Source organism: Oncorhynchus masou, chromosome 20 (genome assembly GCF_036934945.1).
Source record: "Oncorhynchus masou masou isolate Uvic2021 chromosome 20, UVic_Omas_1.1, whole genome shotgun sequence".
Classification (NCBI taxonomy): domain Eukaryota; kingdom Metazoa; phylum Chordata; class Actinopteri; order Salmoniformes; family Salmonidae; genus Oncorhynchus; species Oncorhynchus masou.
This window is the reverse complement of record NC_088231.1, coordinates 30676170-30688413: the sequence shown is the minus strand read 5'-3', so window position 1 is coordinate 30688413 and position 12244 is coordinate 30676170. Positions and strand designations below refer to the sequence as shown.

At 42.1% G+C, this 12244-nt stretch overlaps 1 protein-coding gene across 1 annotated transcript in view; it reads left to right on the top strand.

The window, feature by feature from the left end:
• LOC135506632 (E3 ubiquitin-protein ligase MARCHF7-like) overlaps positions 1-12244 on the top strand; it is a 57067-nt gene that overhangs the window by 10694 nt on the left and 34129 nt on the right. Inside the window, exon 5 of the mRNA XM_064925951.1 lies at positions 1-149. This exon is cut by the window's left edge and continues 32 nt beyond it. Within this exon, the coding sequence (XP_064782023.1) occupies positions 1-149 (149 nt within the window). The remainder of the gene's footprint in view (positions 150-12244) is intronic.

The window sequence follows — 12244 nt, the reverse complement described above, 5'->3', positions numbered from 1 at the left end:
TGTTGATAACCCCGTGCCACTGTACAGGCAGCATGAGGTTTGTTCACCAGGACTGTCTCAACCAGTGGATCAAGTCATCAGACACACACTGCTGTGAGCTGTGCCAATACAACTTCATCATGGAGACTCACCTTAAACCTCTACGTAAGGTACAGAGACCTCAACACACCTGACCTGTATACACCTCAACACATCTAACCTCAACACATCTAACCTCTATACACCTCAACACATCTAACCTCTATACACCTCAACACATCTAACCTCAACACACCTGACCTGTATACACCTCAACACAACCAACCTCTATACACCTCAACACATCTAACCTCTATACACCTCAACACATCTGACCTCTTTACACCTCAACACATCAGACCTGTATACACCTCATCACATCTAACCTCTATACACCTCAACACATCTAACCTCTATACACCTCAACACATCTAACCTCAACACACCTGACCTGTATACACCTCAACACAACCAACCTCTATACACCTCAACACATCTAACCTCTATACACCTCAACACATCTGACCTCTTTACACCTCAACACATCAGACCTGTATACACCTCAACACATCTGACCTCTATACACCTCAACACATCTAACCTCTATACACCTCAACACACCTGACCTGTATACACCTCAACACATCTGACCTCTATACATCTAACCTCTATACACCTCATCACATCTAACCTCTACACACCTCAACACACCTGACCTCTACACACCTCAACACATCTGAACTCTATACACCTCATCACATCGAACCTCTATACACCTCAACACATCTAACCTCAACACATCTGACCTCTATACACCTCAACACATCTAACCTCAACATATCTGACCTCTATACACCTCAACACATCTGACCTCTATACACCTCAACACACCTGACCTCAACACATCTAACCTCTATACACCTCAACACATCTGACCTCAACACATCTAACCTCTATACACCTCAACACATCTGACCTCTATACATCTGACCTCTATACACCTCAACACATCTGACCTCTATACATCTAACCTCTATACACCTCATCACATCTGACCTCTATACATCTAACCTCTATACACCTCATCACATCTAACCTCATACACCTCAACACATCTAACCTCAACACATCTGACCTGTATACACCTCAACACATCTAACCTCTATACACCTCAACACATCTGACCTCTATACACCTCAACACATCTAACCTCTATACACCTCAACACATCTAACCTCTATACACCTCAACACATCTAACCTCTATACATCTAACCTCTATACACCTCATCACATCTAACCTCTATACACCTCAACACATCTAACCTCAACACATCTCATCACATCTGACCTCTATATACACCTCAACACACCTGACCTCAACACATCTAACCTCTATACACCTCAACACATCTGACCTCTATATACACCTCAACACATCTAACCTCTATACACCTCAACACATCTGAATTCTATATACACCTCAACACATCTGACCTCAACACATCTAACCTCTATACATCTAACCTCTATAAACCTCAACACACCTGACCTCAACACATCTGACCTCTATACACCTCAACACATCTGACCTCTATACACCTCAACACATCTGACCTCTATACACCTCAACACATCTAACCTCTATACACCTCAACACATCTAACCTCAACACACCTGACCTGTATACACCTCAACACATCTAACCTCTATACATCTAACCTCTATACACCTCATCACATCTAACCTCTATACACCTCAACACATCTGACCTCTATACACCTCAACACATCTAACCTCTATACATCTCATCACATCTGACCTCTATATACACCTCAACACACCTGACCTCAACACATCTAACCTCTATACACCTCAACACATCTGACCTCTATATACACCTCAACACATCTAACCTCTATACACCTCAACACATCTGAATTCTATATACACCTCAACACATCTGACCTCAACACATCTAACCTCTATACATCTAACCTCTATAAACCTCAACACACCTGACCTCAACACACCTGACCTCAACACACCTGACCTCAACACATCTGACCTCTACACACCTCAACACATCTAACCTCTATACACCTCAACACATCTGACCTCAACACATCTGACCTCAACACATCTAACCTCAACACATCTAACCTCTATACACCTCAACACATCCAACCTCTATACATCTAACCTCTATACACCTCAAGACATCTAACCTCTATACACCTCAACACATCTGACCTCTATACACCTCAACACATCAGACCTGTATACACCTCATCACATCTAACCTCTATACACCTCAACACATCTAACCTCAACACATCTGACCTCTATACACCTCAACACATCTAACCTCTATACACCTCAACACATCTAACCTCTATACACCTCAACACACCTGACCTGTATACACCTCAACACATCTGACCTCTATACATCTAACCTCTATACACCTCATCACATCTAACCTCTATACATCTAACCTCTATACACCTCAACACATCTAACCTCATACACCTCAACACACCTGACCTGTATACACCTCAACACATCTGACCTCTATACATCTAACCTCTATACACCTCATCACATCTGACCTCTATACATCTAACCTCTATACACCTCATCACATCTAACCTCATACACCTCAACACATCTAACCTCAACACATCTGACCTCTATACACCTCAACACATCTGACCTCTATACACCTCAACACATCTAACCTCTATACATCTCATCACATCTGACCTCTATATACACCTCAACACACCTGACCTCAACACATCTGACCTCAACACATCTGACCTCAACACATCTGACCTCAACACATCTGACCTCAACACATCTGACCTCAACACATCTAACCTCAACACATCTAACCTCTATACACCTCAACACATCTAACCTCTATACACCTCAACACATCAGACCTGTATACACCTCAACACATCTAACCTCTATACACCTCAACACATCTAACCTCTATACACCTCAACACACCTGACCTGTATACACCTCAACACATCTGACCTCTATACATCTAACCTCTATACACCTCATCACATCGAACCTCTATACACCTCAACACATCTAACCTCAACACATCTGACCTCTATACACCTCAACACATCTAACCTCTATACACCTCAACACATCTAACCTCAACACATCTGACCTCTATACACCTCAACACATCTAACCTCTATACACCTCAACACATCTAACCTCAACACATCTGACCTCTATACACCTCAACACATCTGACCTCTATACACCTCAACACATCTGACCTCTATACACCTCAACACATCTGACCTCAACACATCTAACCTCTATACACCTCAACACATCTGACCTCAACACATCTAACCTCTATACACCTCAACACATCTGACCTCTATACATCTGACCTCTATACACCTCAACACATCTGACCTCTATACATCTAACCTCTATACACCTCATCACATCTGACCTCTATACATCTAACCTCTATACACCTCATCACATCTAACCTCATACACCTCAACACATCTAACCTCAACACATCTGACCTCAACACATCTAACCTCTATACACCTCAACACATCTGACCTCAACACATCTAACCTCTATACACCTCAACACATCTGACCTCAACACATCTAACCTCTATACACCTCAACACATCTGACCTCTATACATCTGACCTCTATACACCTCAACACATCTGACCTCTATACACCTCAACACATCTGACCTCTATACACCTCAACACATCTGACCTCTATACACCTCAACACATCTGACCTCTATACACCTCAACACATCTAACCTCTATACACCTCAACACATCTAACCTCAACACACCTGACCTGTATACACCTCAACACATCTAACCTCTATACACCTCAACACATCTAACCTCTATACACCTCAACACATCTAACCTCAACACACCTGACCTCTATACACCTCAACACATCTAACCTCAACACATCTGACCTGTATACACCTCAACACATCTAACCTCTATACATCTAACCTCTATACACCTCATCACATCTAACCTCTATACATCTAACCTCTATACACCTCATCACATCTAACCTCTATACACCTCAACACATCTAACCTCTATACACCTCAACACATCTAACCTCAACACACCTGACCTGTATACACCTCAACACATCTAACCTCTATACATCTAACCTCTATACACCTCAACACATCTAACCTCAACACATCTGACCTCTATACACCTCAACACATCTAACCTCAACACATCTGACCTCTATACACCTCAACACATCTAACCTCAACATATCTGACCTCTATACACCTCAACACATCTGACCTCTATACACCTCAACACATCTGACCTCAACACATCTAACCTCTATACACCTCAACACATCTGACCTCTATACATCTGACCTCTATACACCTCAACACATCTGACCTCTATACATCTAACCTCTATACACCTCATCACATCTGACCTCTATACATCTAACCTCTATACACCTCATCACATCTAACCTCATACACCTCAACACATCTAACCTCAACACATCTGACCTGTATACACCTCAACACATCTAACCTCTATACACCTCAACACATCTGACCTCTATACACCTCAACACATCTAACCTCTATACACCTCAACACATCTAACCTCAACACACCTGACCTGTATACACCTCAACACATCTAACCTCTATACATCTAACCTCTATACACCTCATCACATCTAACCTCTATACACCTCAACACACCTGACCTCAACACATCTAACCTCTATACACCTCAACACATCTGACCTCTATATACACCTCAACACATCTAACCTCTATACACCTCAACACATCTGAATTCTATATACACCTCAACACATCTGACCTCAACACATCTAACCTCTATACATCTAACCTCTATAAACCTCAACACACCTGACCTCAACACATCTGACCTCTATACACCTCAACACATCTGACCTCTATACACCTCAACACATCTAACCTCTATACACCTCAACACATCTAACCTCAACACACCTGACCTGTATACACCTCAACACATCTAACCTCTATACATCTAACCTGTATACACCTCATCACATCTAACCTCTATACACCTCAACACATCTGACCTCTATACACCTCAACACATCTAACCTCTATACATCTCATCACATCTGACCTCTATATACACCTCAACACACCTGACCTCAACACATCTAACCTCTATACACCTCAACACATCTGACCTCTATATACACCTCAACACATCTAACCTCTATACACCTCAACACATCTGAATTCTATATACACCTCAACACATCTGACCTCAACACATCTAACCTCTATACATCTAACCTCTATAAACCTCAACACACCTGACCTCAACACACCTGACCTCAACACATCTGACCTCTACACACCTCAACACATCTAACCTCTATACACCTCAACACATCTGACCTCAACACATCTGACCTCAACACATCTGACCTCAACACATCTAACCTCAACACATCTAACCTCTATACACCTCAACACACCTGACCTGTATACACCTCAACACATCTGACCTCTATACATCTAACCTCTATACACCTCATCACATCTAACCTCATACACCTCAACACATCTAACCTCAACACATCTGACCTCTATACACCTCAACACATCTGACCTCTATACACCTCAACACATCTAACCTCTATACATCTCATCACATCTGACCTCTATATACACCTCAACACACCTGACCTCAACACATCTGACACCTCAACACATCTGACCTCAACACATCTAACCTCAACACATCTAACCTCTATACACCTCAACACATCTAACCTCTATACACCTCAACACATCAGACCTGTATACCTCAACCTCAACACATCAGACCTGTATACACCTCATCACATCTAACCTCTATACACCTCAACACATCTAACCTCAACACATCTGACCTCTATACACCTCAACACATCTAACCTCTATACACCTCAACACATCTAACCTCTCTACACCTCAACACACCTGACCTGTATACACCTCAACACATCTGACCTCTATACATCTAACCTCTATACACCTCATCACATCTAACCTCTATACACCTCAACACATCTGACCTCTATACACCTCACACATCGAACCTCTATACACCTCAACACATCTAACCTCAACACATCTGACCTCTATACACCTCAACACATCTAACCTCTATACACCTCAACACATCTAACCTCAACACATCTGACCTCTATACACCTCAACACATCTAACCTCTATACACCTCAACACATCTAACCTCAACACATCTGACCTCTATACACCTCAACACATCTGACCTCTATACACCTCAACACATCTGACCTCTATACCTCTATATACCTCAACACACCTGACCTCAACACATCTAACCTCTATACACCTCAACACATCTGACCTCAACACATCTAACCTCTATACACCTCAACACATCTGACCTCTATACATCTGACCTCTATACACCTCAACACATCTGACCTCTATACATCTAACCTCTATACACCTCATCACATCTGACCTCTATACATCTAACCTCTATACACCTCATCACATCTAACCTCATACACCTCAACACATCTAACCTCAACACATCTGACCTCAACACATCTAACCTCTATACACCTCAACACATCTGACCTCTATATACACCTCAACACATCTAACCTCTATACACACCTCAACACATCTGAATTCTATATACACCTCAACACATCTGACCTCAACACATCTAACCTCTATACATCTAACCTCTATAAACCTCAACACATCTGACCTCAACACATCAACCTCTATACACCTCAACACATCTGACCTCTATACACCTCAACACATCTAAACTCTATACACCTCAACACATCTAACCTCAACACACCTGACCTGTATACACCTCAACACATCTAACCTCTATACATCTAACCTGTATACACCTCATCACATCTAACCTCTATACACCTCAACACATCTGACCTCTATACACCTCAACACATCTAACCTCTATACATCTCATCACATCTGACCTCTATATACACCTCAACACACCTGACCTCAACACATCTAACCTCTATACACCTCAACACATCTGACCTCTATATACACCTCAACACATCTAACCTCTATACACCTCAACACATCTGAATTCTATATACATCTCAACACATCTGACCTCAACACATCTAACCTCTATACATCTAACCTCATAAACCTCAACACACCTGACCTCAACACACCTGACCTCAACACATCTGACCTCTACACACCTCAACACATCTAACCTCTATACACCTCAACACATCTGACCTCAACACATCTGACCTCAACACATCTGACCTCAACACATCTAACCTCAACACATCTAACCTCTATACACCTCAACACACCTGACCTGTATACACCTCAACACATCTGACCTCTATACATCTAACCTCTATACACCTCATCACATCTAACCTCTATACATCTAACCTCTATACACCTCAACACATCTAACCTCATACACCTCAACACACCTGACCTGTATACACCTCAACACATCTGACCTCTATACATCTAACCTCTATACACCTCATCACATCTGACCTCTATACATCTAACCTCTATACACCTCATCACATCTAACCTCATACACCTCAACACATCTAACCTCAACACATCTGACCTCTATACACCTCAACACATCTGACCTCTATACACCTCAACACATCTAACCTCTATACATCTCATCACATCTGACCTCTATATACACCTCAACACACCTGACCTCAACACATCTGACCTCAACACATCTGACCTCAACACATCTAACCTCAACACATCTAACCTCTATACACCTCAACACATCTAACCTCTATACACCTCAACACATCAGACCTGTATACACCTCAACACATCAGACCTGTATACACCTCATCACATCTAACCTCTATACACCTCAACACATCTAACCTCAACACATCTGACCTCTATACACCTCAACACATCTAACCTCTATACACCTCAACACATCTAACCTCTATACACCTCAACACACCTGACCTGTATACACCTCAACACATCTGACCTCTATACATCTAACCTCTATACACCTCATCACATCTAACCTCTACACACCTCAACACATCTGACCTCTATACACCTCATCACATCGAACCTCTATACACCTCAACACATCTAACCTCAACACATCTGACCTCTATACACCTCAACACATCTAACCTCTATACACCTCAACACATCTAACCTCAACACATCTGACCTCTATACACCTCAACACATCTAACCTCTATACACCTCAACACATCTAACCTCAACACATCTGACCTCTATACACCTCAACACATCTGACCTCTATACACCTCAACACATCTGACCTCTATACACCTCAACACACCTGACCTCAACACATCTAACCTCTATACACCTCAACACATCTGACCTCAACACATCTAACCTCTATACACCTCAACACATCTGACCTCTATACATCTGACCTCTATACACCTCAACACATCTGACCTCTATACATCTAACCTCTATACACCTCATCACATCTGACCTCTATACATCTAACCTCTATACACCTCATCACATCTAACCTCATACACCTCAACACATCTAACCTCAACACATCTGACCTCAACACATCTAACCTCTATACACCTCAACACATCTGACCTCAACACATCTAACCTCTATACACCTCAACACATCTGACCTCAACACATCTAACCTCTATACACCTCAACACATCTGACCTCTATACATCTGACCTCTATACACCTCAACACATCTGACCTCTATACACCTCAACACATCTGACCTCTATACACCTCAACACATCTAACCTCTATACACCTCAACACATCTAACCTCAACACACCTGACCTGTATACACCTCAACACATCTAACCTCTATACATCTAACCTCTATACACCTCATCACATCTAACCTCTATACACCTCAACACATCTAACCTCAACACATCTGACCTCTATACACCTCAACACATCTAACCTCTATACATCTCATCACATCTGACCTCTATATACACCTCAACACACCTGACCTCAACACATCTAACCTCTATACACCTCAACACATCTGACCTCTATATACACCTCAACACATCTAACCTCTATACACCTCAACACATCTGACCTATATATACACCTAAACACATCTGACCTCAACACATCTAACCTCTATACATCTAACCTCTATAAACCTCAACACACCTGACCTCAACACATCTGACCTCTATACACCTCAACACATCTGACCTCTACAGACCTCAACACATCTGACCTCTATAAACCTCAACACATCTGACCTCAACACATCTGACCTCTATACACCTCAACACATCTAACCTCAACACATCTAACCTCTATACACCTCAACACATCTGACCTCAACACATCTGACCTCTACAGACCTCAACACATCTGACCTCTATACACCTCAACACATCTGACCTCAACACATCTGACCTCTATACACCTCAACACATCTGACCTCTATATACACCTCAACACATCTGACCTCAACACATCTAACCTCTATACATCTAACCTCTATAAACCTCAACACATCTGACCTCAACACATCTGACCTCTACAGACCTCAACACATCTGACCTCTATACACCTCAACACACCTGACCTCAACACACCTGACCTCAACACATCTGACCTCTACACACCTCAACACATCTAACCTCTATTCACCTCAACACATCTGAACTCTATACACCTCATCACATCGAACCTCTATACACCTCAACACATCTAACCTCAACACATCTGACCTCTATACACCTCAACACATCTAACCTCTATACACCTCAACACATCTAACCTCAACACATCTGACCTCTATACACCTCAACACATCTAACCTCTATACACATCTAACCTCAACACATCTGACCTCTATACACCTCAACACATCTGACCTCTATACACCTCAACACATCTGACCTCTATACACCTCAACACACCTGACCTCAACACATCTAACCTCTATACACCTCAACACATCTGACCTCAACACATCTAACCTCTATACACCTCAACACATCTGACCTCTATACATCTGACCTCTATACACCTCAACACATCTGACCTCTATACATCTAACCTCTATACACCTCATCACATCTGACCTCTATACATCTAACCTCTATACACCTCATCACATCTAACCTCATACACCTCAACACATCTAACCTCAACACATCTGACCTCAACACATCTAACCTCTATACACCTCAACACATCTGACCTCAACACATCTAACCTCTATACACCTCAACACATCTGACCTCAACACATCTAACCTCTATACACCTCAACACATCTGACTCTATACATCTGACCTCTATACACCTCAACACATCTGACCTCTATACACCTCAACACATCTGACCTCTATACACCTCAACACATCTAACCTCTATACACCTCAACACATCTAACCTCAACACACCTGACCTGTATACACCTCAACACATCTAACCTCTATACATCTAACCTCTATACACCTCATCACATCTAACCTCTATACACCTCAACACATCTAACCTCAACACATCTGACCTCTATACACCTCAACACATCTAACCTCTATACATCTCATCACATCTGACCTCTATATACACCTCAACACATCTGACCTCAACACATCTAACCTCTATACACCTCAACACATCTGACCTCTATATACACCTCAACACATCTAACCTCTATACACCTCAACACATCTGACCTCTATATACACCTCAACACATCTGACCTCAACACATCTAACCTCTATACATCTAACCTCTATAAACCTCAACACACCTGACCTCAACACATCTGACCTCTATACACCTCAACACATCTGACCTCTACAGACCTCAACACATCTGACCTCTATACACCTCAACACATCTGACCTCAACACATCTGACCTCTATACACCTCAACACATCTAACCTCAACACATCTAACCTCTATACACCTCAACACATCTGACCTCAACACATCTGACCTCTACAGACCTCAACACATCTGACCTCTATACACCTCAACACATCTGACCTCAACACATCTGACCTCTATATACACCTCAACACATCTGACCTCTATATACACCTCAACACATCTGACCTCAACACATCTAACCTCTATACATCTAACCTCTATAAACCTCAACACATCTGACCTCAACACATCTGACCTCTACAGACCTCAACACATCTGACCTCTATACACCTCAACACACCTGACCTCAACACACCTGACCTCAACACATCTGACCTCTACACACCTCAACACATCTAACCTCTATTCACCTCAACACATCTAACCTCTATACACCTCAACATATCTGACCTCTATACACCTCAATACATCTGACCTCTACACATCTGACCTGTATATACACCTCAACACATCTGACCTCAACACATCTAACCTCTATACACCTCAACACATCTAACCTCTATACACCTCAACACATCTGATCTCAACACATCTGACCTCAACACATCTAACCTCTATACACCTCAACACATCTGACCTCAACACATCTAACCTCTATACACCTCAAAACATCTGACCTCTATACACCTCAACACATCTGACCTCTACACATCTGACCTCAACACATCTAACCTCTATACACCTCAACACATCTGACCTCAACACATCTAACCTCTATACACCTCAACACATCTGACCTCAACACATCTAACCTCTATACACCTCAACACATCTAACCTCTATACACCTCAACACATCTGACCTCAACACATCTAACCTCTATACACCTCAACACATCTGACCTCTATAAACCTCAACACACCTGACCTCAACACATCTAACCTCTATACATCTCATCACATCTGACCTCTATATACACCTCAACACATCTAACCTCTATACATCTCATCACATCTGACCTCAACACATCTGACCTCTATACACCTCAACACATCTGACCTATATATACACCTCAACACATCTGACCTCAACACATCTAACCTCTATACATCTCATCACATCTGACCTCAACAGATCTAACCTCTATACACCTCAACACATCTGACCTCTATATACACCTCAACACATCTAACCTCTATACACCTCAACACATCTGACCTCTATCTACACCTCAAC